Source organism: Camellia sinensis, chromosome 5, assembly GCF_055761805.1.
Source record: "Camellia sinensis isolate YWXY chromosome 5, ASM5576180v1, whole genome shotgun sequence".
In the NCBI taxonomy this organism is placed as follows: Eukaryota; Viridiplantae; Streptophyta; class Magnoliopsida; order Ericales; family Theaceae; genus Camellia; species Camellia sinensis.
In genome coordinates, this window is record NC_138965.1 from 14,103,028 (window position 1) to 14,129,735 (window position 26,708).

The window sequence follows — 26,708 nt, forward strand, 5'->3', positions numbered from 1 at the left end:
ATGCAATAGTCAAAATTTATGACTTAACCAATGTGATTAGTTTCAGTTAATCCTAATCCACATGCAATGACTACAACAATCACGACTATCCTCCACCGATAGCCCAAAACAGTTATTTCTAAAATGAAAATAACTATGTCCACAATTCAATAGACAAATAATACAAATTATCCAATTATGCCATTTAATCAATGAATTCCCCAATTCCATGAATTTAATCATCTTTTCCCAATTCCATGAATTACTTATACAAATCAATTCAATAATTCAACTAGGGTTTTTCCCAAAATTTACCAAAGTATTCCCAACATATTAAAATACCAAAACTTAGAACGTAACCTATAAATTGGAGTAGGAAATCCCTACCTCAGAGAAAACAACCCAAATGGTGAAGACATAGATGAGTGCCCAAAGACCAAAATGCTCCAAATTGCCAAATGTTCAGATTAAATGAAAGCTCTTGACTCCCTCTATCTTTTTAATAAAGCAACTAGGGTTGAAACACTCTCTAAACAGATCAAACCTAAAAGAGAAGGTGAGTAGGGAGAGAGAGAGGTCGAACCTAGGGTTTGGAATCAAAAGAATATGAAAAAAGACTGATCAAATCCCGCTGCTGTGTATTTAAACTGGACAGGCTCGCTCGAGCGAAGACTTGGTCACTCGAGCGACCAGACACAGAGAATCTACGCTCGAGCCAAGGAAGCCTTGCTCGAGCCAACAACCCAAAAGCTCGCTCGAGCGAAAGAAAGCTCGATCGAGCGAAGAACTCAAACCCTCAGGTCTGAAACCAGACTCACGCTCGAGCGAAGGAACTATTGCTCGAGCGAAGAACAAACTAACTCGCTCGAGCGAAGAAAAGCTCGCTCGAGCCAAGAATGCAAAGCTACAGGTCCAACCCAGACGCAAACTCTCGCTCGAGCTACCAAACCCCGGCTCGAGCGAAGAACCAAAACAACATCTCGCTCGAGCGACAAACTCCTCGCTCGAGCGAATAACCAAAATTCTGGACAGCAACACTTGGTTTCTAAACCCAACCAACCTGAACAAACCTGCCCAACACATCCTATAATTCCAAAAGAGAAAATAAAGAACAACAATAACAACAATTATACAATGACAGAATCTACGAAACAGTCCGGATACAATAATCAAATGGGAAAAGACCGGGGTCGCTATAATTCAGCTTGGTGATTTCGAGGTTCAGATCGATCTCAGCGATTCAGATCGGTGATTCATCAGAGCGATTTCGAAGTTCTCTCTCGAAATTGAAATCGAAGTTCATCTTAGCGATTTAGATCGGTGAGCTCCACACACACACACTCTCTCTCTCTCTCTCTCTCTTAAGGTGAAATCAATCTTGTGATATTCTATGAATGGTTTTGATATTTGATTTGAAATGATCCTGTCATATCCCTCATTTATCAACCTATATGTATTGACCCTTTCGCATCTATAAAAATTATACTAATGCCCTATTCTAAAAATTATGGGTAGGTAAAAAAACCCGAGTTTTGATTTCTATATTGAATAATTTGCAGGAAGAGATAGAGCTTGGACTTTCCAATGTAAGAGTTCAATAATTTCCTATATCATTCTCTTCTCCTTCAACTTTATGATTGTGCACTGACAACTTCATGCCTCTTCGTAGAGCTTAAACTCCAAGGACCGTTCAACAACACCCGTCGTTTATCAACGATGTGATTAAATTGGAACAAGAAAATATTATCCCCAATTGGGGTAAACTTCATACCTTTAATTGGTTTCCAAATGGCCATTAGAGTGAACTTCATTGCCTCTACACTGAATGCTCTGGGAGTAAGCAGCTTCCCAATTAAGCATAACCAAGCCTTTTCTTCAACCGATTTTGTGAGGAACTCCTGTACCACGATAGTGTCCTGCTCTTCCTCCGCAAGTGACAGATGCTTTGTCAACTCATCAATAGTTTCTGTCATCCCTGGTACCCAAGGATGCACTCCACCCAACCCCTACCACGAAGGGAGACAAAACTTGCACCAGACGGACCACCACGGGAGATACTCTAGAGAGTATCATCGAACGAGTGGACAAATTTATTACTTTGACGAGAATTTTCCTATTTTATGTTTACACATTGAGTGGTCATTTTCTAGGAGTATCGAACCAATTGGTTTATTAAAATATTTAGTTTGGTTTGGTGTTAGTTATAATATATTTTTATATATTATATCTAACTTATGGAGGCTCAATTCAATTTGGTAACAACTAAGATTTTATATAAAAAGTCCAAGATTTAATAATATATATATATATATATATATATATAATAAGGGAAGAGGGTTTTTGAATTTATCGTAGAGACAATTGTCGTACTAGGACATTTGAATGGTTAAGATTCATTTCTGGCTGGGATGGACGGTAGAGATGAGAATCTACTTTGTCAATCAACTTCAACTTCCCGCCCAAGAGCACACGTAAAAAATAAACCTAAAACTTTGCACCCACGATAGGCTCATCTCACTCTCTCTATATACTCTCCCCACTCTCTCTCTCCCAGTCTCACTTCCTAATTTTCAAATTTCAAAACACCCCCCTCTCTCTCTCAGCCTTACTTCCCATCACACCATCAAAACATCTCTCTCCAACGGCGATACATCTCTTTCCGACGATTGTCTCATGAACCAACCATAGTGGTGCTCATCACCTCCTCCAGTCATCGCCACCGCTGCTGCTCAATGCCACCTCACAACGCCAGCTCTTCCAGTGATCACCACCGCTGCTGCTCATCACCACTGTCGCTGTTTATCATCGCAGTCACCATGGATGGATCAACATAAGTCTACTGCATAACAAAGGGGATAAAGGTTGGTTATTTGATCTCTTAGATAGAGACCAACGTTTCTGGAGAGAGGAGAAATGAGACAGAGAGAGAGAGTAGGGAAAATGTATCTCATAGATAGAAAGAATGAGTGGTGGAAGATGGAGGGGAGAGAGAATGAGTTTCGGTTTTTTTTTTTTTTTTTTTTTTTTGTGTGTGTGTGTTCTGTTTGTGCCGGAGTAGTGGTGGCAGCGAAGGAGGAAGGATATTTTTCTCACTCCTCCTATTAGTCTTCTTTGGTAGTGAAAAAGCTATAAAGAAAGTAGACTTTGCTGTACATTGATCTGAGAGAGAGATATGTGGAAACATGACTTGCCTTTGTGATATCTCTTAGTTTGTTTTTTTAATTTTTGGTTGTATATGGCTTTTCTTGGACGGGGATTTGTGAGTGTAAAAGAATATATTATTTATGGGGTAAAGAGAGAAATACAAGCATGAAATAGAATACGAGACTTTCAAAAAAAAAAAAAAATTAGTAATTATCACCTTCAAATTAAAATAATATTATTTGGAGTATTTCTTTTATATATATATTTTTTATTTCACTATTTTATTTTGTTGGTGAAATAAAATATAGGAGTTTTCTTTTTTTTTTTTTGGCAAACATTATAAATTTTGTATGTTTATTTCTTAATTTATATCAATGCTAAGGAGAGTTATATAAATAAAATTATTAAAAGTTCTTTAAGAAAAATAATAATATTTTTTTAGTGTCTTTATTAAAAAAATACTACACACTTCACTTATTTTAATATGATACGTAGAAATTAAGATTATATTTTGATCTCAACATTATTTATACGGTACTGGTACTTTTCTTTTTGTGAGTTTTGTTTCGAAGAGAAAGTTTTGCAAAATCCCTTCCCATTCTAACCTCAAACTTGAGCAACAATAGTGAAATTTGAGAGATGGACACAAGCATAGGAGGGGAAATCTCTTCCCAAGAAAAACAAATAAAAAGAAAAGGGAAAGAGAAGATTGATGAGATAAGGGAAAAAGTGAGAGGCAACCCCATGTGGATTTGGTTAAAAGTTAAAAATCAAATTTTTAATTTATTTTGGGTGATATTATCTTTTTATTTTTTTATATGTTTTTTCAATAAAGTCAAACAAAGTTAAAAGTCAATATTTAATCAATTTCTCAGAACCACTCAAAGTATATTGTAATATCACTCTAAAATTTTGTAACATAAATATTAAAATGATATAATATGTTTTCATTACAAATATATAATTTGTTGGGTGGTAACTCTCTCATAATAACAATAAATAACTCTCTCATAATAACAATATTAGGTAATTAAAAATGGAATTTAATCAATTGAGTTTAAAAGGAACGAAATTTAATAATTTAATCAATTGAGTTTAATAACAATATTAAGTGATTCCGAATGGAATATAATTTAATTAATTGAGATTAAATTATATAGTATTTTAGATAGACTTAAGATAGTCATCATCACTTACATAATTATAAACAATGAAACAGTTAAGTAAGACAGACTTACATAAATCTAAATTAAAAAATTGAAGACAAAAATTCTGCTATAAATTCTGCCCTCCTCTTTTTTGAGGGGAAAGAGAGAGAGAGAAAGTGTGTGTGTGTGTGTGAGAGAGAGAGAGAGAGAGAGAGAGTGAGTGAGTGAGGGAGTGAGTGAGTGAGTTTTGAAATTTAAAATTTGAAAAGTGAGGTGGATGAGAAAGGATGGTGGGTGGGCGGGTGGGGTGCAAAGTTTTAGGTTTAGTTATTTATTTATTTTTAATTTTATGTGTGCGTGGCTCTTGGGTGCAAAGTGTGTTTTGTTGTTTGTCATCTCACTCTCTTGCGGCCAAAATGTGTTATTCAGGATTGGTTTGGCATAAATTATAAAAGTTAAAAAATTATTTAAAAAAGTCAAAAAATTTATATTATTTAGAAGAAGCTTGTGGGGAAAGTCTAGACGACAAAATTATTATTTTGCTCTTTGAATTGAACAATCCAAAAATCAAGTGAAAAAGTCAAAAGGGTAGAATGGTCATTTTTCTTTTACTACAATATTTTATTACACATCTTTTCGTAAAAAATTAAAAAATTATCCCAAACATACATATTTTTTTCTTTACTTTTTTAGCCAAAAAGTCAAAAAGTGCACTTATATAGCACATCCTAAACAACCACTTATACAATTTTATTTTAAAATCGTAAATATTATTTTTAAAATTTTAAATGTAAATTTTATAGCATTACTCTAAATTTTATAATTCTTAAGTGTATTCAGATTGAATTGTCACGACCCGCTCTCCGTACCCAAGGGTTAAGCATCGTGATAGCCAGTAACTAAGGTTACCTTCGGCCAATTTTTAAACAAATTAATAAACGTGAGTGAAAATAATATTCAAGTGAGGGTACTAAAATAATCATTGGAGCTTCTATTTTTATAACAAAATTTATTGACCAAAATAGCCGATATTTACATATAAACATATCATAAAAGTGCTGTGTGTGTTTATTCCGCAGCCTTGCGTCTAAGACTTTCCAAAAGATATTTTTGAATTGCACTGTTTCCTGAAAATTGATAAACAACTATAAACACATGGTAGAGTGAGAAATATTATGTCAAGAGTATAAGGGACACAAAATAACTATAGATAGTTATGTAACTAAAATATTAAGATAACTTAGTCTGAACAAATAATTATTTAAGTAGCAAAACTGAGATTATGTAAATAAATAACCATAACCACGGTACTGAACAGAACAGAACAGAGGTCACATGAGTGACAGTTAAAACAGAGATACAGATTCAAGAGGTGGCTCGTACGGATTATAGAGGTGGCTCCCACAATAGTGTAGCACTTATCTCCGAATAGCACTTTGCTCCGCACAAAACATAGGTCAATAGATCAATGACAACAAAGGGCTACAAAGTGGTCAAACAGAGGCCAATAGTTATTTAAGTCCCCCAAGGCGTGAGACTCTTGTGGTGGTACTTAGAAAACATAATTGTTTATAAAGTCATAGTCAAATAATCTTTAAAATTTAAACAAACATATCCATGGATATCATTTTAATAAATAGGGTTCAGAAATTAATCCATGTAATTGAAATATTTATGAAACATAACTTATATTAATATAACTAATAAAATAAAACTTGTATAAAATAAATTATGGTAAGTCAAAATATACGTAAAATATATTATACTGACTCAAGGTTTGGTGTAGCTGTTAAAACAGATTATAAATTACAGTTTAGCAGATTATAGATTATGACTTTAATCAGAAGCTGTTAATCTGTTTGGTATAGCTGGTGGATTATAGATTTAAGTTGCTGAGTAATGTTTGTAAATAAGCTGTGAACTAGTTTTTTCAATTAATTTTTATTTTTTATTATTCACTATTTGTCTACATTTCTTATAAAAAATAATAATAATATTTTATTGTCCATTTGGGTCTTTTTCTATTTTTAAAAAAATAAAAAATAAAAAAATTTAAGAGTATAACCGTAAATTAACATGTCTACAGCAGAAGCTGATAATCAGAAGCAAGGGGTGATCAGCTTCTCAGAATCAGCTTTTTTGACTTAAAATAAGTTGTTAGAATCATAAGCTGTTTGAAATAAGTTTAACCAAATAGTCCAAAATAACTTTTTAAAAGCCAGAAGCCATAAATTGGTTCAAAAAAGCTCCACCAAACACCTCAAATATAACATACCTTAACTTTAATACATCACTCTTTCTTTTCACTACTAAATACACTCTCGGCTTCCATTATTTTTTTCTTCCTTTTCTTCCTTTATTTCCCTTCTCCTTTCTCTCTTTTTTTCCTTCCTTTCTTTCCACGGTGATCACCTCCTCCCTATTTATAGGGAGGTATGAACATTAGCTGGCCAACATGTGGCTAGCATGTATCTTCCCCAGATTTGATTCATAAATTATATAGATTTATACTTATCTTTAATAAATATTTAAAATAATTACACTTTGACCCAATTTTCTAATATAACTATATAAATAAATTAATCTCCAATTAAATTACACTCTATCGTATACCAACAGAAAATTATTTATTTATTTTACTACCACACCCATTATTATTATTGTTATTATCAATATTATTATTTAGTTACTCTTACTTTTATATTTATTTATTCACTATCTTTAACTTTGATTTGGCCCAACTAGTATTATAATTCCATATTTATATTAATTTGGCCCCAAATAATAATCCCTAATTAATCCCATATTTGATAATCCAATGCCAAATTAGATTATGTATTTAATATTATTTATTTAATAATATATCATCACATACAACCATAATACTAGTATAAAATTTAAGGGACAACTTAAATTTTTGAGTTGTTACATGAATAGATCTGAAAAATAAAAAATGTTTATCAAAATATTTAAAAAGTTTACTAAAAAATAATAAAATACAAATTTAAAATTTAAAAAAATCTTTTCAAAAACTCTAGAACTAAATAAGTTTTGAATTCCAAATTTTTAAAAATTATTTTTAAAATATACAAAAAAATTCTAATTATAAAATTCATTTGAAAATTCAAACTAAACAGGCCATCTATTTATATTTGACCTCAATTTTATTTTATTTTTATAACAAATTAGATAAACTGTATTTCTTTATAACCAAAATAATATTTCTTTATTTTTTTTTAATATTTGTATCAAAAAATATTACAGACTCCATAAATTTTAACATTATATATATAAATTACAATTATATTTCAATCCCAACAATATTTATACCATGCCTTTAGGCACGGGAATATACTAGTTATATAATAAAGCATGACTGTTTTTGAATTTGTCTTACACACATTTGTCCTACTAGGACATTTGAACGGTTGAGATGACTTTTAATAACAACATCCAACGCTAAAAAATGTATGAACCAATCTAAGGATTTCAAATTCCCGTCCATAAACATCTTCCCCACGGCCACGTGTTAACCCACGTCCACGCTCTCTCTCTGAACAATAGTACTAGGGATACTTACACATTTACTAACAATCTTACAAACACACTCACAAGTTTTGATAAGATCAACCATCACTTAGTATGGGACCCACATCAACTTGTGAGTGTGTTAGTAAGATTGTTAGTATCCATAGTATTTTTCCTCTCTCAAAGCCATCTCTCTCTCTCTCTCTCTCTCTCTCTCTCCCTCTTCCACGCTTCTCACTCACGTCCACCCTTCTCTCTCTCTCTTTCTCTCAAAGACCGATACCCTAGCTCTGCACAACAAGTAAGGTTCAATGCTCAGCTTTTCATATAATTATCTCTCTCTATATGTTTGTGTATATATACAAGTTTTAGTGACCATATGTTGTTTTGATTATATATATATATATATATATCTAATTCAAGCTTTTTGTGTATTGGCAGAGAGAGAGAGAATTGGAAGAGAAGAAATATGTAGCGAGGTCGATGAAGAGGCCTCCAGTGAATGTGAGAAGTCGGAAAGGCCGACGAAGAGAACGTCCATGGAATTGGTGAGAATTGATGCTGATGACAACGGTGCAGGAGTCCAAAGGATATACAAGTTTCGTTTGGGTTGTTTGAGAGAGAGAACATAAATTTGGGTGAAATGGTTTTATGGGTTTGAAGAAAGATTTCCCTCCCTTCATGTCCTCTCCTTCTCTCTCCTCTGCCGTCACCGGAAGTAACATCTCTACCACCCACAACAACTCTTCATCTTTTCTCTCTTCTCTCCGATCTGCTTTGAATGGGTTTCATTTTGAAATGTGTTTTGATTTCTGAAAGGTTTCATTGTGTTTGGATTTGTGTTTCTAAGATTTGGGTTTGGGTTTGGATTTGGATTTGTGATTTTTAATGCGTTTTAATGAATTTTCATTTAGTTTGAAAAATGGATCTAACTTTTGTGATTTTATTTACACTGGGCATACGCTATTACACAATTTGAAACTCAACTACGAACATAGGAGAAGCAATTTCATCAAGTAAGCTCCTTTCTCTCTCTCTCTGAAACCATCGTTTTCAATTTTTTTGGATGTTTTTTCATAAATCCTTGATGGAGATATATGCATATTTCGATACATATCTGTTTCTTGGCACCTCTGTATTTACTGAATTCAAACTAAATGAAAATTCATTAAAACACATTAAAAATCACAAACCCAAACCCAAATCTTAGAAACACAAATCCAAACATAATGAAACCTTTTAGAAATCAAAACTCATTTCAAAATGAAACCCGTTCGAAGCAGATCGGAGAGAAGATCCGAGAACTGAGAGAGAGAAGAAATGAAAAGTTGCTGTAGGTGGTAGAGATGTTACTTCCGGCGGCGGCAGAGGAGGAAGAGGGAGAGGACATGAAGAGAGAGAAATCTTTCTTCAAAACCAAAAAACCATTTCGCCCAAATTTGTGTTCTCTCTCTCAAACAACCCATTCGAAACTTGTATATCCTTTGGACTCCTCCACCGTCGTCATCGGCATCAATTCTCACCAATTCCACGGACGTTCTCTTTGTCGGCCTTCCCGACAGACTTCTCACATTCACTGGAAGGCCTCTTCATCGGCCTCGCTAGCTACGTACTTCTTTTCTTCCATTTCTCTTTTTTTGCCAATACACAAAATTCGACATATATATATATATATATATATATATAATCAAAACAACCTATTGTCACTAAAACTTGTATATATACACAAACATATAGAGAGAGATAAATATATAAAAAGTTGAGAAATGAATCTTTCTTGTTGTACAAAGCTAGGGTTTCGGTTTTTGAGAGAGAGTGAGAGAGAGAAGTGTGAACGTGGGTGAGAAGCATGGAAGAGGAGAGAGAGAGAGAGAGAGAGAGAGAGAGAGAGAGCGTGGACGTGTGGAAGATGTTTATGGTCGGTAATCTGAAATCCAAATGGATCTAACTTTTGTGATTTTTATTTACACTGTGCCTTTAGGCACGGGCATACACTAGTATATATGTATATTGTTATGTTCGTCCGAAGGCGTAGCGGTAGCAATTGATTTTTGGGATATATTGCTTTGGGTTTAACTTTTGGGGGATTTGGTGATAGACCCTTCATTGTCTAATTTGTCTTTCAAAAGGACAAGAATATATAAGTACTTTCAAAAGCCCTTAATTTTTTAAAACTTGTTTCTTTTACTATATTATCTTCATATCTATTAACTCTCCTATTAAGCCATCCTCACAGTGTATTTCAGAGTAAACTTTACTCTAAATTAGAGTAAAGTTTACTATGATTCAAAGTAAAATTTACTATGGCTCAAAGTAAATTTTTATATCGTTTAGCAAATCAACATATTTTTAACCAGAGTAAAATTTTACTTTGAATCATAGTAAACTTTACTCTAATTCAACGTAAAATTGTATTCTGAATCAGAGTAAAGTTTACTATGATTCAAAGTAAAATTTTATATCGTTAAGCAAATCAACATTTTTTAACCAAAGTAAAATTTCAAAGTAAAATTTTATTCTGAATCAGAGTAAATTCAAAGTAAAATTTTACTCTGAAATTTTACTGTTAATTTAAAATAGAGCATTAGCAAATAAATGACAGATTACATATTATTATAGTAAACCAGAGTAAAATTTTACTATCATTTAAACAGAGTATCAACAAATAAAACAACTTTGACATATATTATCAAAGCAATCTAAGTAAAATTAATCTAATAGTGATTAAACGAATTATTAAGAATCAAATAGTGATTGAACAAATCTCTAACTCTAACTCGAACAGTTATCGAAATGTATATCTATGAGAACTTGAACCCAAGCCTTGAGTCGGCATGCTATACATGAACCACAAGCCCCTTACACTCATCAATCATCAGTAGCAAGTTAATTTCCCACCTATTAGTGTCTTCATGAAGAAGCAAACTAATGAAAAAACAATGTTTTAAATGGAACATATTTGAATCTGTTTAGTACCTTAAAATTGATCACGAAATGCAAGAATTTCAAATGAATTGCTGTTAAACGAAAAAAGCAAAAATTGATCTTCGCCATCTCGAAGATTTCTCTATTACTTCTCACAAATCATTCCCAGTTACCGAATCATTGTCCAGGGAATCATATGAGCTGCAGCATATAAAAATATATGTGTACTAGAATGAGGGTAAAATAGCCCATAAAATTGTAGTCTTATTAGAATATGGACTTTATGCATTAAAGATTTAAAACTTGGACTTTTAGAAGGAAGCTGTTAGTGTGAAGGGCTTATGGCCAATTTTCCCTAACTTTTTTGGTGAGAGAATGGTTGCTGTGTGGATTCAATTTCCAAGGGTTTGTTCTTGAACCATAGCATCTCTAATTTGATGCTAGTTTGATTTAGATTTTGGGTCTTTTACAACTCTGGTTTCGAAGACTTTTGCTCATCTATTTGGTGAGGTCTTTCCTTTTATTTATTTGTGATTATTTGGAATTCACCTAAGGTTGGTTTTGTTAGACCATTCGTGTCTCGTTTGTAATCATTTGGAAACTCTTTGGTTGATAGTGAAATCAGCTTTCGATCTCGTGGACGTATCTCACATTGAGGGAACCATGTAAAATTCTTGTGTTACTTTTGTTTTAATTTTTCCGCATTAGTTTTTATTCCCATTGATTGATTTACTTGTGGAAAATTATCAATTTTCCCTAACACATTGGACATCGTAAAAAAAATAAATTCTTTAATCATTAATCTTCATTGAATTGTAAGAATTCCAATCCATTAAAATTTTAATCTTTTAATTTTACAATAAAGTGAAAAAAAATCCAACCAATTAAACTAGTTTCAGTTGATTCAATGGAACCGTCATTTGCATAAATTGGTTAAGTCAAGTCCTTTTAATCTCTATCCCAAAATTACATGTATAAGCTCGCCAAGTCAAGCTTAATAAATGAGCTCACAGGCATACTACAATGCTTTTAATACTAGTGATGTTTAATATATTAACTCTACACAAGGATGAAATACGATAGAAAAGCCTTTCTTGGAATCAAGATGACAATCCAAAGCGAAACTAGTCTAATGATCAAAATTCTTGTACTTTATTAGAAGATTACCAGGTTCAATTCCCTTTACTCTCCTTAAATGTACTAACAAAAAGACAAAATTTTCCTTTGACAATAACCTGCACATATTGAGGGATTGCCATTTTTACCCCAAAGATTTGGGAGAAATGTTCTCAATCTAAATTCCATATTTAACACGTAAGATGTTCATGGCTAAAAAAAAATTTAAATTAAATTCCATTGTGCATAATATTATTTTCAATTCACTCAAAATAGAGCACAGTTTTGTTGAAGTCATGTCCTAGAAGTCATGTACGATTAATAATATTTGGTTATGAATATTAACATTTTGTAAAAATATAAGTTTATCATTGGATGTATATCATCGTAAAGATCATATATACTAAAAATCAATTATCATTGTATGGTTTTTTCAGCCATATGATTTTATACCAAAAGATTTGACAGTTAGAATACTTCCAAAATGTTGCATAAAAATGTTTGGAGAACCAAAAGGTTAACGTTATTTAAATCAAATTGAGCTTGTTTAGAGTAATACATCTAGGAAAAATCCAAAAAATGGTTACTAGGAACTAATTTTTTTTAGAAAATAAAATAAAAGGGAGCAAAATTTTGATTGATAATACATAATTGCATACTCGGTTACAACTCCAAAACTCAATCCCTACAAACATCAACAACAATTTGGATATGAAGACATGCCAAGAACAACTTATGAACATTCTCATGTTCATTTTATTTTGCAATTAAGAATCGCCAAACCCACCCACGTATTTTTCTTGTTCATTTCTCTTCAATCTTCAATACAGAATAGCATTGCTAAATCATTCAACATATTTTATTGAAGCTTAAAGTTCAATAATATCCAAATAAGCTAAGGAAAATGCAAAGTACTCCTAAGCATTAATGGTTGAGGTGAATGAGGAGGTTGATCGAAATACTTTCGAGGTCTCGTTGGGATAGGAGGAAGGTTAGGGATTGGAGGAGCTCTAGGAATTGGCGTACGTGATTTTTTAGGAGTTGGAGGGGTATTGGAGATTGGGGGAAATGGTTTACTGGTTGATGGCTTTGATTTTTCAATTGGAGTAGGGGGTGGTGACGGCTTTTTGAATGTTCTCATCGGCGGTGGTGGAAGTATCTCCTGGATTGGAGATGTAGGCTTGTCGATTGGGGGAGGAAGTGGTGTCTTATAAACCGGGATTGGTGGTGGAAATTTTGGGATTGGTGGAGGAAGTGGTTTCTTATAAACTGGGCTTGGTGGTGGAAATTTTGGAATTGGTGAAGGAAGTGACATAATATATATTGGAACTGTAACACTCCGTATTTTGAGGTATTAATATTTAGTGAATGCTATTGCTGGTTTATTATAATATTAGTGGTGAGATTTTTAAATAAAAATTAAAAAATAAAATTATTTATTTGTATTCATCACATCTCTTTTATATCTATCTCATTACTATTTATTCTCATTTAATAATAAATTTATCAATTCTTTTCTAAATTTCCCCATCTCGTGAAAAAAAAAAGAAAAAAAAAAGACAAAACCGTGGGCAACAACCCACAGTTTTCCACCTACCACAATAAACCAACCATTTCCTTTATAAATTGAGCCCCTCCTCTTCTTTTCATACCTCTCCTGAATTTCATCTCTTTGTCTCTCATTTTTCTTTTCTCCTACTTTCGGCTCTCTCTCCATCTGTAATGTAAATTTTTGAGTTTAGACATAGGAATATTTAAAATGAGAGTTAGTAATTTTACAAGAAATCAGAATTATTTTTGGAGATCCATGAAGCAATTTCAGATTTATGGTGATGGAATTAATTATTTTGAGGTAAATTCGGGTTGTATACAATATACTCTATTTAAATCTCTTTACAAAGAGTTCTCTATTTTTAATTATCCACAATTTGTAATACACTTGATTAATGTAGTTATTAATAGATTTTGTAAAATCATTTGTTCTCGAATCGTTGATATTCTGATCATTTAGTAAAATTTTCTACAAATATTTCGGTGTTAAATGGTGATTTGTCTGACTGAATGACATGGAAATACTCCGTACATGGATCGAGTGAATCTTTATTAATTGTTTACACCAATATGCCCGGATAAGCGTGGAGCTTGGGTACGGTGGGTGAATAATTTATTCACTGGTCATGTACTGAGTAGGACCGGGTATTTGGTCCTAGATAAATTATGGTTGATTTGTTGCGCAATTTGGTAAATTACTTTATTATCGTATTGTTGATTTAATGTCATAAATTGTTGGATTCCTGTTAATTTATTTTGTATCCAAGCCTTGTATTCCTATCGTATTGTATACTTCCCGAATTATTTTATTTTTCAGGTGCGGAGCAGATTTGAGCGAAGATCAAAATTGAGATAAGAAAAATTTATTAATATAGAGATTTGAGACCCGCCACTGTAATTATTAAATTTGGAGATAGTTGTAATATTGTTTATTTCGGAGATAAATGTACTATAGAATATTTTGGAGAATACGGTACAATTTGGAGACAATTTTGTAGTTATTATTTTTGGGAGTAAAACTTGTATATTTTTTTGAGACTATTTTAGTGTATTTAATGACCCGAGAGTGGGGCGTTACAAGAACTGGTGGAGGAAATGGTTTCTTATAAACTGGGCTTGGTGGTGGAAATTTTGGAATTGGTGGTGGAATTGGAGGAGGAATTGGATTTTCATAAATTGGAACAGGCAGTGGAGAAGGTACAACTTAGATGAGCATAATAAGGCTACTCTTAGCATTTGACATTCATCGTTTCATTGCTTATTACAATAAATTGATAGTGAAAAGAAAGCTTTGCACAAAACAAAAACAAAAACAAAAAAATTACTCAAAGAAGTATCTCCACTGTGCGGACTTCTTATTCACAAATAAACTTGTTTAAATTAAAAATTGAAAAACAATGTCGAAAATGCCTTCAAACACAACTTCAGAAAATGGAATTACTTATTCTTGCGGAAATTCAAGCTGATGCAATATTAATTAAGCTGCAGGCCTTAGATAGTATGGGTTGAGGCATAGGTGGCAGCGACTGACTTAATAATGGTATGGTGGTGGTGGTGCGTTGTAGTTGTACAGAGGAGGTGGTGATGGAGATGGTAGAGGAGGAGATTTGTAGTAATAGGGCGGTGGTGGTGACTTAACTGGTGGAGGTGGTGATTTGTAGTAGTATGGAGGTGGAGGTGGTGATTTCACTGGGGGAGGTGGTGATTTGTAATAGTAGGGTGGTGGTGGAGACTTAGATGGTGGAGGTGGGGATTTGTAGATGTATGGAGGAGGTGGTGACTTCACTGGAGGTGGTGGTGATTTGTAATAGTATGGAGGTGGAGGTGGTGATTTCACTGGGGGAGGTGGTGATTTGTAATAGTAGGGTGGTGGTGGTGACTTGACTGGTGGAGGTGGGGATTTGTAGATGTATGGAGGAGGTGGTGACTTCACTGGGGGTGGTGGTGATTTGTAGTAATAAGGAGGTGGTGGAGAAGGAGATGGTGGAGGTGGCGATTTGTAATAGTATGGTGGTGGTGGTGATGGAGATGGTGGGGGTGGTGACTTATAATAGTAGGGTGGTGGAGGTGATGGCGATGGTGGTGGTGGTGACTTGTAGTAATAAGGCGGAGGAGGAGATGGAGAAGGTGGTGGAGGAGATTGGTAATAATATGGTGGAGGGGGTGATGGAGATGGTGGAGGTGGCGATTTGTAATAGTATGGTGGTGGTGGTGATGGAGATGGTGGGGGTGGTGACTTATAATAGTAGGGTGGTGGAGGTGATGGCGATGGTGGTGGTGGTGACTGGTAGTAATAAGGCGGAGGAGGAGACGGAGAAGGTGGTGGAGGAGATTTGTAATAATATGGTGGAGGGGGTGATGGAGATGGTGGAGGTGGCGATTTGTAATAGTATGGTGGTGGTGGTGGTGGAGATGGTGGGGGTGGTGACTTATAATAGTAGGGTGGTGGAGGTGATGGCGATGGTGGTGGTGGTGACTTGTAGTAATAAGGCGGAGGAGGAGACGGAGAAGGTGGTGGAGGAGATTTGTAATAATATGGTGGAGGGGGTGATGGAGATGGTGGAGGTGGCGATATGTAATAGTATGGGGGTGGTGGTGATGGAGATGGTGGGGGTGGTGACTCATAATAGTAGGGTGGTGGAGGTGATGGCGATGGTGGTGGTGGTGGTGGTGATGGAGATGGTGGGGGTGGTGACTTATAATAGTAGGATGGTGGAGGTGATGGCGATGGTGGTGGTGGTGACTTGTAGTAATAAGGCGGAGGAGGAGACGGAGAAGGTGGTGGAGGAGATTTGTAATAATATGGTGGAGGGGGTGATGGAGATGGTGGAGGTGGAGATTTGTAAATGTATGGAGGTGGTGGTGATGGTGATGGAGGAGGTGGTGATTGGTACATGTAGGGTGGTGGCGGGGATGGAGACGGTGGAGTTGGAGATTTGTAAATGTAAGGAGGTGGTGCCGATGGTGATGGGGAAGGTGGTGATTGGTAAACGTAAGGCGGTGGTGGAGAAAGTGGCGTATTGTAAACGGGAGCTGGTGGTGAGCCCTCTGGTTGGGGTTGCGGAGGGAATGTTGGTGGTGGAGAAAGTGGCTTGTTGTAAACAGGAGCTGGTGGTGAGCCCTCTGGTTGGGGTGGAGGATATTTAATTGGTATCCCTGGCCAATGTGGCAACTTTGGCCAATGAGGCAAATGGGGCAATGGCGGGTGCTTGAAAAAAGGCCACAAGAAGGCTGAAACACAGGTCATCGGAGAAAATTGTAGCTTCCCAGATAGGCCAAAGGTTTGTTTCCCATTGGCTACGGACTTGAAGATTATATTTGAGGCCTCTTGATCGTTGTGGAGACCACATAGTGCACCAGTTGCGCTGTGAAGCTGTGCAAAGCAATCCTCTTTCAATTCTCCATTTTTTGCAATCCCATTAGGAAGAGATACTGTGAATTTTCCTTCTTCATCAAGTTCACTAACCCCAGCTGTTTTGAGCTTTCCATTTGTGGACTTGCAATCAATGGTGACATGAAGCCCTGCACAGAGCAATGCACAATGCTGATCAAATTTGTTTTGCGTTCATTTTTTGTTTATAGTTTCCTCAAATAAAATTAAAAAAAATGGCGAACTTCTTTTGAAAACAAATTTTGGAAAAACTTCTTGAAAACAACTTTTTAGGAAATTCTAAAAAGGTTATTTTTGAATTTTCAAAATTTGTTTTCAGGCAAAAATAAAGACGAATTGTTGTTTTAAAACTTTTCTTTGCTTTATTTTTGAATACATGAAAATCAAAATGAAGAAAATGAAAACAAAAACAAAACACAAACAAGCCTATTTATGAGGTGGAATATATATATATTTTTCCCCCCTAGAACTTTGGTTAGCATTCAATCATAATGGAAGAAATAAAGATCTAAGCCATCACCCAAAGGGACCATATTATTATTCTACATGTCATTTTTAGAATGAAGTGTTAATGATATTTTTAGAATTGTGAGCGAGAATGATAGGTCTTTTGATTTTAAATGAAAAGACCACAAGAGACCATCTCATTTCACATGACAAATTTAAACCAATTTTCTTTTTTTTTTTTGTTTGTATAACATTACTAAAAATTTGTGTACTTGAAATGAAAAAGATACTTTCACATAAACGAATCACATCACATTCACAAGAAGAGTAACTCATATCTTTGTGAATGTTCTATGATTCATTTTTGTGCTCGGAAAAGTGTTGTACCTGAAAAGGTCTGGCTGGTCTTAAAATTCTTCTGTGTGCAATTTGCACATTCTACAATTCCAATCACCTCTGCTGTCTCATTGTCACCATAGCAGGTTGTCACAGCCAATAGTAAAAAAAACCAAAATCCCAAAAATACCCCTCTACAAAAAGGAAGTGTCAACATTGAGACCCTTTTGCCCACTTTGAAGGAACCCAACAATATCAAGGGGAGAGAAGCAGGTGATGAAACCAAACTTCAGCTTAAAAGTTGAGAAACCATACTAGCCTTCTGTGATTTGATTGAATGGTTTTTGAGTTATTTATAGAATGAGGAGGTGATTGAAGAGACTTCCAAACACTGCACTACTGGTTCAAGGTAAGTTTGGGGACCCAACTAGTTATGGCATGGGGTTGTGCAGAGCAGAAAAATAATACTATTAATGGTCACCAGCTCTGTTGATCAAACAATGTCATGCTATTGAATGAGCATTCACTGAGCAGATAAATCAGCCAGCACTCTCATTAATGTATATATATATATATATATATATAATCTCTCTCATGAAATAAAGTGTACATTCTTTTAGGTGAAAGGCTGCATTAACAATATATCAACTGCGAACACAAAAATCAATCACAGAATTAGACACAAAAAAACATATATGAGTAGATTAAAGTTTACTGGATTTGTTAGTGAGTCTACTTTTGAAAAATACATTTTGCGTCCCATTTTGTATTCATAGACTTATTGATCGACAATTATTTTCCTTGAGCCAAAAACTTACAAGAACCACGCCTCAAATTTCAAAATATATACCACTGGCTCCAAAGATTGTTGGGTTTTCATCATTATTCACATTTTCGTATGTCAACAGAAACAATTCCATCCCATTTCATTAATAGCTAATTTTATTGTACTTTTATAGGATAAATATGGTTCTTTATATCAGCTGCTACATATAGTATTTGACTGCTTATGTACCAGAATTTGTGAGCCCAAGCATTTGAAATGTAAATGTCTGACCAGTACGCTATATACATAACTTACATGACATTTTATGGTTCTTAATTACATGAATTGCAAAGGGGAAAAAAAGGAAGTATAAAGAATAATAACTTCAAAGAAGAAATAAGCAGTTGAGAGAATCAAAATTAGGCAGAAAATGGTGAAGAGTGCATGGACACTGCTGATGGCTGATTATGCCTCCAATGACAACTGATAATTTGCTGACCCAATAAAGAGAAAGCATGACAATGAGATAAGAAATTTTTTATATGCAAACATATGACACTATTCTTAGTTTTTTATTTTTGAAATTTAGAATCCTCTACTAGGATTGTGATCCTCACCATTCTATATTTGTAATGAAGAGATTTTATTATATCATCCAACGAGAAATATAATGATCTATTTTAATTTAAACTAATAATAAAATTACATTCTTATTTCTTAGCCATTGGATATGTAACAGAAATCTTCCATTATATATATGGAATGGAGAGGATCAAAATCCCCTTCACCAAATAATGTAACAATGATATTTTGTAATTAAATGCTTGCTGGTAATTTGTTTTCAAAATGAAAGGCCCTAATTGTGCAACATCAGTCCTCAGACAATTTTTGCATACTTTTCCTAGTGGAAAACAATACAACCACATAATTTTTATAAGAAAAAAAAGAAAAAGAAAAAAAAAGAAGTCCACAACGTACAGTTTTGGCAACATTGCATTTATATATCCTGGATGGGATCCACACTCCACCACAATAGCAGTGCTTCCAATATTGCATTTTGCTATTGTGTGGCATTATTGTTTTCTTGTTGTTTAGTGATATTGTTGTTCTGTATTGTTCTTTCATCATTTTACCAAAAAACAAAAATGCTTTTGTTGTTCATCTGATATGTCCCAATAAATGAATTCATTTCATTTTTGTCACCTCCACAAATATATACATGATGCAAACATGTCCTCCACGACCACTCTGTAGTCCTTCTGTTGCTGTCTCTAAAGCACAGGACGTGGTGTGGGAATATAAATAATAGCTGAATTCCTCGCTATTTGTTTTTGTTTTTGTTTTTTTTTTCTTTTTTGATATCCGAAAACTCATCCTAGGCAGCGCCCTTTGGACTCACCCCACCTAGGACGATAAACTCAAGATCTGGGAATATAAATAATAGCATAAGTGTTCAGAAATACAGAATCGATCTAAATTCAAAAGTTCGACTGTTGAAAACCGAACAAATGTTATAAGTTTGAAACTTATTAACCGAACATGTGGACTATGTTCGACCCTAGAAAATTGAACAATAAGAACTTGTTTGGTTGTAGATAGTTGAACATGAGTACATTGTTCGAATTTGGGTATCCGAACGAATACAAATGGTTTACCACTCATCAAGTACACGAAAACGGAAAAAAAAAAAAAAATGAAAAACTAACCTCTTCCTTGCTCCATTGTTCCAAACCAATATTGTCAGATGTATCCATCATTCAGTCCAATCAAAATCTTCAATAATACGTTTTTTTTTTGTTTGTTGTTGTTGTTGTTGTTGTTTCTTTAAGGGTTTTTGGTTTTTTTTTCAGGGTTTTTGGGTTCTTGAGAGAGAAGATACATAAGTAATGTTTGAGAAGAGAGGTGTGTATTGTATTCATTATTGTCTTTTATGATAATTTTACGTAAAGTGTGTATCATAACCCTATGTCCTTTGTGATCAATTTACATTAGGTTAATATTGTAATAAAAAATAAACTAATTAATGGTGTGCCTTGAGATGAAATGTGGTGTGTAAATAGAGGCACCCGTTTTCTTTTCTTTTCTTTGCTCCTTTCTGACTTTGGAATTCCCCCAAAAAATTTGAATTTTAAAGGGAAAATTGATTTTCTTAAAAAAACAGTGAACATCATACATTTAAAAACTCAAAGACAACAATCACAATAAAAAGATTTCATAGTTTCAATAGAAAAAAATTGGCAGAAATGTAAATATTATATGTTCTGGTAAGCAGATCCATTTGAACATTTTTACTTGCTACAAGAAGAACATCCACAAACATTCACCTTAACAATGATCTACTTGCTCTTTGTTTTTTTTTTCTCACCATGTCTATCACACTTTCTTTTCAAATTCCCATCTCTCTCTCTACCTTGTAGACTTTATTACAATACTAAAAATTCAAGCCAAGCCCTTCAATATATGAAAGAGCAATTACCCAATAACTTAAACCCAAGATGGTAGTCTAAGGATGAGGAAAATGAGGAGGTAAGGAAGGCATGGCTCCAAACATGGGATGGGGAAAGTGCATTGGTGGAACCTTGGGGATGGGAGGTAGATTAGGAAATAGTAGACAAGGTATCTTGTGGATCTTTGGGAATGGATGGAGATGTTTGAAGATTGGTGGGAAGACCTTCGGAATGGAAGGAGGCTCAACCAGTGGTGGTTTTGGCTTGTAGATTGGGACAGGCGAAGGAAGTGGCTTTGTGAATATCAGAGGATGCTTGAACACGAAACATTGGTGGTTTCGGATTGTAAGTGAGCACAGGCGAAGGAAGTGGCTTTTCATATATAGGAGGATGCTCGAACACTGGTGGTTTTGCCTTGTAAATTGGCACATGCATAAAAAGTGACTTTTCATATATCGGAGGATGGTCGAACATTAGTGGTTTTGGTTTGTAAATTGGCACATGATGAGGAAATGGCTTTCCAAATATAGGAGGATGCTCGAACACTGGTGGTTTTGGATTGTAAATTGGCACAGGCGGAGGAAGTGGCTTTACATATATCGGAGGAGGCTTGACCACTGGTGGTTTATAAATTGGCACATGAGGCTCGAATAGTGGCGGTTTTGGTTCAAAAAATGGCACATGTGGAGGAAGTGGCTCTTTGTATATCGGGACTGGAGGTGGAAGTTGTTTCACATAAACAGGAACGGGCGGTGAAAACGGCTTGTGTACTGGGTGGGAGAACTTGGGATGAAAATGGAAAGGGTGGCTAAAGTTCATCAATGGTGGTTGTTCGGAGAGAGGTGGGTGCATGAAGAAATGGCACAAGAAAGCTGAAGCGCACGTCGTCGGTGATGAAAAGATGAATCTCTTATTTCATACTTTGAATGTACAAGCTATCCTTATATATATAGCTATACATATTCCTATACAAGAGATATGTATCTAAACCACATGTGCTAATTACTTGTAACTGTTTAACAAACTAACAAACTATCTAACTGATATCTATTTAAACTGATGCAGTCACATAGACTGAGCTGCAGCTCAGTTTCATCAGTGAACTAGAACATGAGCTGAGCTGTGAGCTGTGCTTGGGCTCTGATGGGATATCCTCAACATTCCCTTTCAAGCTAATGGGGTGAGTGAACTCCATAAGCTTGTCTTTGAGATACAAAAATTTGGAGACAGAGAGAGGTTTAGTGAAGATGTCAGCCAATTGGTCAATAGTTGGATTATACTCAAGAACCAGCCTTTTAGCAAGAACTTGATCTCGAATGAAGTGGCAGTCCACTTCAATGTGTTTAGACCTAGAATGAAATACTGGATTGGATGCCAAAGAAATAACAGAGACATTGTCACACTAGAGAGTATGAGGCACAGGGGAGGAAATAGATAAGTTAGTAAGGAGCATGCCAATCCAAGCCAATTCTGTAGCAGTATGAGCAAGAGATCTGTACTCTACTTCAGTGGAAGAGCGAGAGACTGTGGCTTGCTTTTTGGTTGACCAAGACACCAGGTTAGAGCCCAAAAATATACAATAACCTGAGGCAGATTTTCTGTCTAAAACATCTCCAGCCCAGTTAGAATCTGAATAGGCATGAATATCAAAAGAACTTGGAGAATAGGTCAAACCATGCCCAATGGTACCCTTAACAAAACGTAGTAGTCTTTTAACTTCAGCAAAATGATCAACTGTGGGAGAATGCATATGTTGGCAAGAGTGATTGATTGCCAAAGAAATATCTGGGCGAGTGATGGTGAGATATTGAAGAGCACTAATGAGGCTTCGATAGAGAGCGGGATCAGGACACAATGCGGCTGAATCAAGGGCAATGGAAGGTTTAACTGATATAGGAGATTGTGGAGAAATGATTTGGAAATACTCCAAGATCAAGTAAGACGTTCTTGATCCTCTTATTGCCACTTGAAAAAGGATGAACACTTCGGTCGGGGGTGTCGAAATTAGCACTCCGACAGACAAGTTAGTATTTGCTCTCAAGTTTGCTTCTATCTCAAGTTATTTAATCTATTCTCACATACCTTTCTTTGGTTGATGTTCCTCTATTTATACTAGTATCTGATCCCAGGGGTCGGGCCCACTCTTAATCCAGCGCATGATTGCTTATTCGGCCTTTCAGTCGTATGCCAATTCTTATTCGGCTCCTTGTATGGCTGATTGCATGGCCGATTTAAATATTTGGCTTCAGGTCCCCTTTGGACAGAGCTAAATCATCTTTGTCCTGATTTTCCTTCAAATAAATTAGGCTTTCCTTAGTATATAGTTATTCGACCCCCACAGAGATGGACAAGGTTTACAATCAGCTAAACCTGCCTTATGAAGAATATCCTGAGCATACTTCTGTTGAGGCAAAACATAGCCAGTGGAAGTTGGTGTGATGGAAATACCCAAAAAATATGAAAAATCACCAATTTCTTTCATAGAAAAGGTAGTGTGCATATGAGAGATAAGTGATTGAATGTGAGAAGCATCATTCGTTGTGACTAAAATGTCATCCACATAGACCAAAAGAGCAATGAAAGTAGTGCTAGATTTCTGGATGAGCAAAGAAGAGTCACATTCGCTATTATGGAAACCTTGAGAGAAAAGATAGGCTGAAAATGTAGAATACCAAGCCCTAGGTGCCTGTTTCAAGCCATATATGGCTTTCTTGAGATGATAGACATGATTAGGCTGATCTGGATGAACAAATCCTGGTGGTTAACACATAAACACTTCCTCTTCAAGAACTCCATGAAGGAAGGCATTGGATATATCCAATTGCTTCAAGGGCCACTGATGATGGAGAGCTAGGCAAAGTAAAATTCTGATTGCTGGAAGCTTGGCTACATGACTAAAAGTCGCTTGAAAGTCCACACCTTCTTGCTGAAGATACCCTTGGTCACTAGTCGAGCTTTGTGTCTAGCTATGGTGCCATCAGAATTCTTTTTAACTTTGAAAACCCACTTACAACCTATAAATTTTTTTCCTGGGGGAAGACAAACTAGAGACCAAGTTTGTTGCTTTTGCAAAGCATCAAATTCTTCTTGCATAGCCTTATGCCAAATAGGAGAAATAAGAGCTTCCTTATGGGATGTAGATCCAAAATCTGATTACAAAATAGGAGAAGGCTTGGTGTGAATTAAACATTGAGAGGAGAGTTTAGACCTAGTGATCATGGGATGGACATTTGCAGTTGCAAGTGGGAGCAATGGTAAGTGAACTGAGATAGAGTTAATATGAATAGAGGAAGAAGAAAGAACACAATTGGGCTGAACAACAGTCTACTGCTGAGGAAAAGAAACAGTAATAATGGGAGAAATAGAAGGAGAATGAATAGTTATAGGAGAAGAAGAAGAATGAGAATACTGAGGAGAATTAGACTGGCCATGTAAAGAAGAAATAGATGGAGAAGAAGATAGGTATAGTGGACCAAAAGAAAGATTGAATTTGAGGTAAAAAAAGAGAAGAAGAGATAAAGGTCATTTGGTTAAAAGGAAATGTAGATTCATTGAAAATGACATGTCTAGAAAGATAAATCCTACCAGAAATGGGATCAAGACACTTGTACCCCTTAGCAAAAGGATGATAACCAAGAAAGACACAAGGTAGAGACTTAGGATGGAGTTTAGTAAAGGAATAAGGCTAAAGCCTAGGATAACAAAGACAACCAAAGACCCTGAGAAAAGAGTAGTCCGGAGGGTGATGAAATAAGACTTCAAAAGGAGATTGATGCTGCAGCTGAGTAGAAGGAAGTCTATTAATCAAGTAAGTGGCAACAACAACTGTCTCAAACCAGAATTCAAGAAGCATGGAAGAATGATGAATCAATGCAACTGTTGTCTCTGTGATATGCCTGTGTTTTCTTTCAGCAGTGCCATTTTGTGGTGGAGTGTATGGGCAAGAATGTTAGTGAATATTGCTATTAGCAACAATAAAGTCCTTCATTTTATTATTACAAAACTCAGTTCTTCCATTAGTGCGAAGTATCTTTAAAACAGTATCAAATTGTTTCTCAACACAAGCTTTGAATTCCAAGAATTTGTCATAGACCTCACTTTTGTAGACTAGAGGATACAACCAAGTAAACTTACTAAATCATCCACAAAAATCACATAGTATCTGTACGTAGAAGAAGAATGGAAAGGGCCCCAAACATCACTATGAATAAGTGAAAGAGGCTTATTTACACTTGAATTTGACAAATGAAAAGGAAGTCTATGACTTTTAGCAACACAACAATCTACACAATCTTGAGTAGCATGAGGTACAGATTTAAGATGCAAATGATGTTTGAGATGATGAAGTTTTATAGAGAAAGGATGGCCTAGTCTATTATGCCAAATAGTAGGTGTAACAGAAGTAGATCTATCAGTACAAGTAACAAAAGCTTGGGAACAAAATGGAGAAGCAGCAGATGAAGAAACATGCGATGGCAGGAAATAATAAAGTTCATTGATGTTACATCCCTTGTGAAGAACTTTCTTTGTAAGTTTGTCCTGAATCATAAAGTTAGAATCATCAAATGTTATGATGCAATGATTATCCTGAGCTAACTTTTGAACAAAGACAAGATTGGAAGAAATAGAAGATGAATGAAGAATATTGTTAAGTTGAAATGAATGATATGGAGTGGGTGAAAGTCCTTTACCAGTGTGATTGATAGGGACAGGGGTGCCATTTCCAATAATGACCTGGTTGGTACCTTGATGTGGTTGATAATAGGTAAGATTATTGAGGTCATTGGTGATGTGATCAGTAGTAGCAGAGTCTAGGTACCATGGGACTGATGATGATGATGAGACATCTTCAGATGAAGAAGCAACAAAGGCCCTAGGAGCTAATGATGAAGAAACATTGGCATTGGCATTAGGAGGCAAGAACTGATATTGAGAGTCCATTCGGTGCCAACAATCAAGAGCTAAATGACCAAAACCGCCACAAATTTGACAAGCTTGAGAGTTGTGAGAATTCTGTGAATATCTTCCTCTTCCTCGAGTGTAATGGCTAGAGAATTTTCCATTGCCATTGCCTCCTCTGTAATATCTGCCTCCTCGTCCTCCTTTGAAAGATGATCTACCTCGAGATGAATGTCCTCAAGGAGAAAAGGTAGAAGAAGTAGGAGAAGCAAAGCCTTTGATAGTAGAAAATGCTACTATTGGTTCAAAAACCTTTTTAGTTTTTGCTTCCATGTGAACTGCTTCAGAGCACAAAAAAGAAGACAACTCTTCCATTGAAATACAACTAGATCGAGCTCAAATTGTTGTTTTGAAGGCATCAAACTCATCAGGAAGACCATTCAAGGTAAATAGAACAAGATCTTCATCGTCAATAGCTACTGATGCAAGAGCCAACTAACTTACGATATCTTTGATTTTGGAAAGATATTTCTCAATTGATTCAGACCTTGTTATAACAGAATTCAATTTATTCTTCAGCTGATGGATATGTGATCTTATAAGAGAAATGAGTTTCTTGTGAAGAGCAGACCAGACTTCAGCACAATGATGAAATTGAAGAATAGTAGAATAGATCGGAGGGGATACAGTAGCATTGAGACAACTCAATAAGTGAGCATCGATTAGATTCCATTGAATGAAATCTAGATTGGTTACTTCAAGACCATCTCCATTAATGATCATAGAACAAGGACAGAGAATGGAACCATCAACATATCCAAGAAGATTAGTAGCTCTAAGGATATTAGAGACTTGACTACTCCAAATAATGAAATTGGTAGAATCAAGTTTACCTGTCACAAAAGAAGACAAATTGGAGATCGGAAGTGAAAGATTAGATGGAATATTTGAAGACAGAGATGATACGGAAGCTGCCATGGAAGAATGCTCGTTAGAGCTTCAAAGTTCTGATACCATGATGAAAATATGAA

At 35.2% G+C, this 26,708-nt stretch overlaps 1 protein-coding gene across 1 annotated transcript; it reads right to left on the minus strand.

Annotated features, from left to right (window-relative positions):
• Positions 1-14,600: 14,600 nt before the first annotated feature.
• LOC114297562 (uncharacterized) lies at positions 14,601-17,900 on the minus strand. Its single transcript, XM_082868273.1, has 2 exons — positions 17,617-17,900; positions 14,601-16,913 (listed from the first exon to the last, which is right to left on the minus strand). The coding sequence occupies exons 1-2, from the start codon at positions 17,780-17,782 to the stop codon at positions 14,923-14,925; spliced, it is 2,157 nt and encodes a 718-aa protein (XP_082724399.1). The 5' UTR covers positions 17,783-17,900; the 3' UTR covers positions 14,601-14,922.
• Between the last annotated feature and the right edge of the window lie 8,808 nt (positions 17,901-26,708).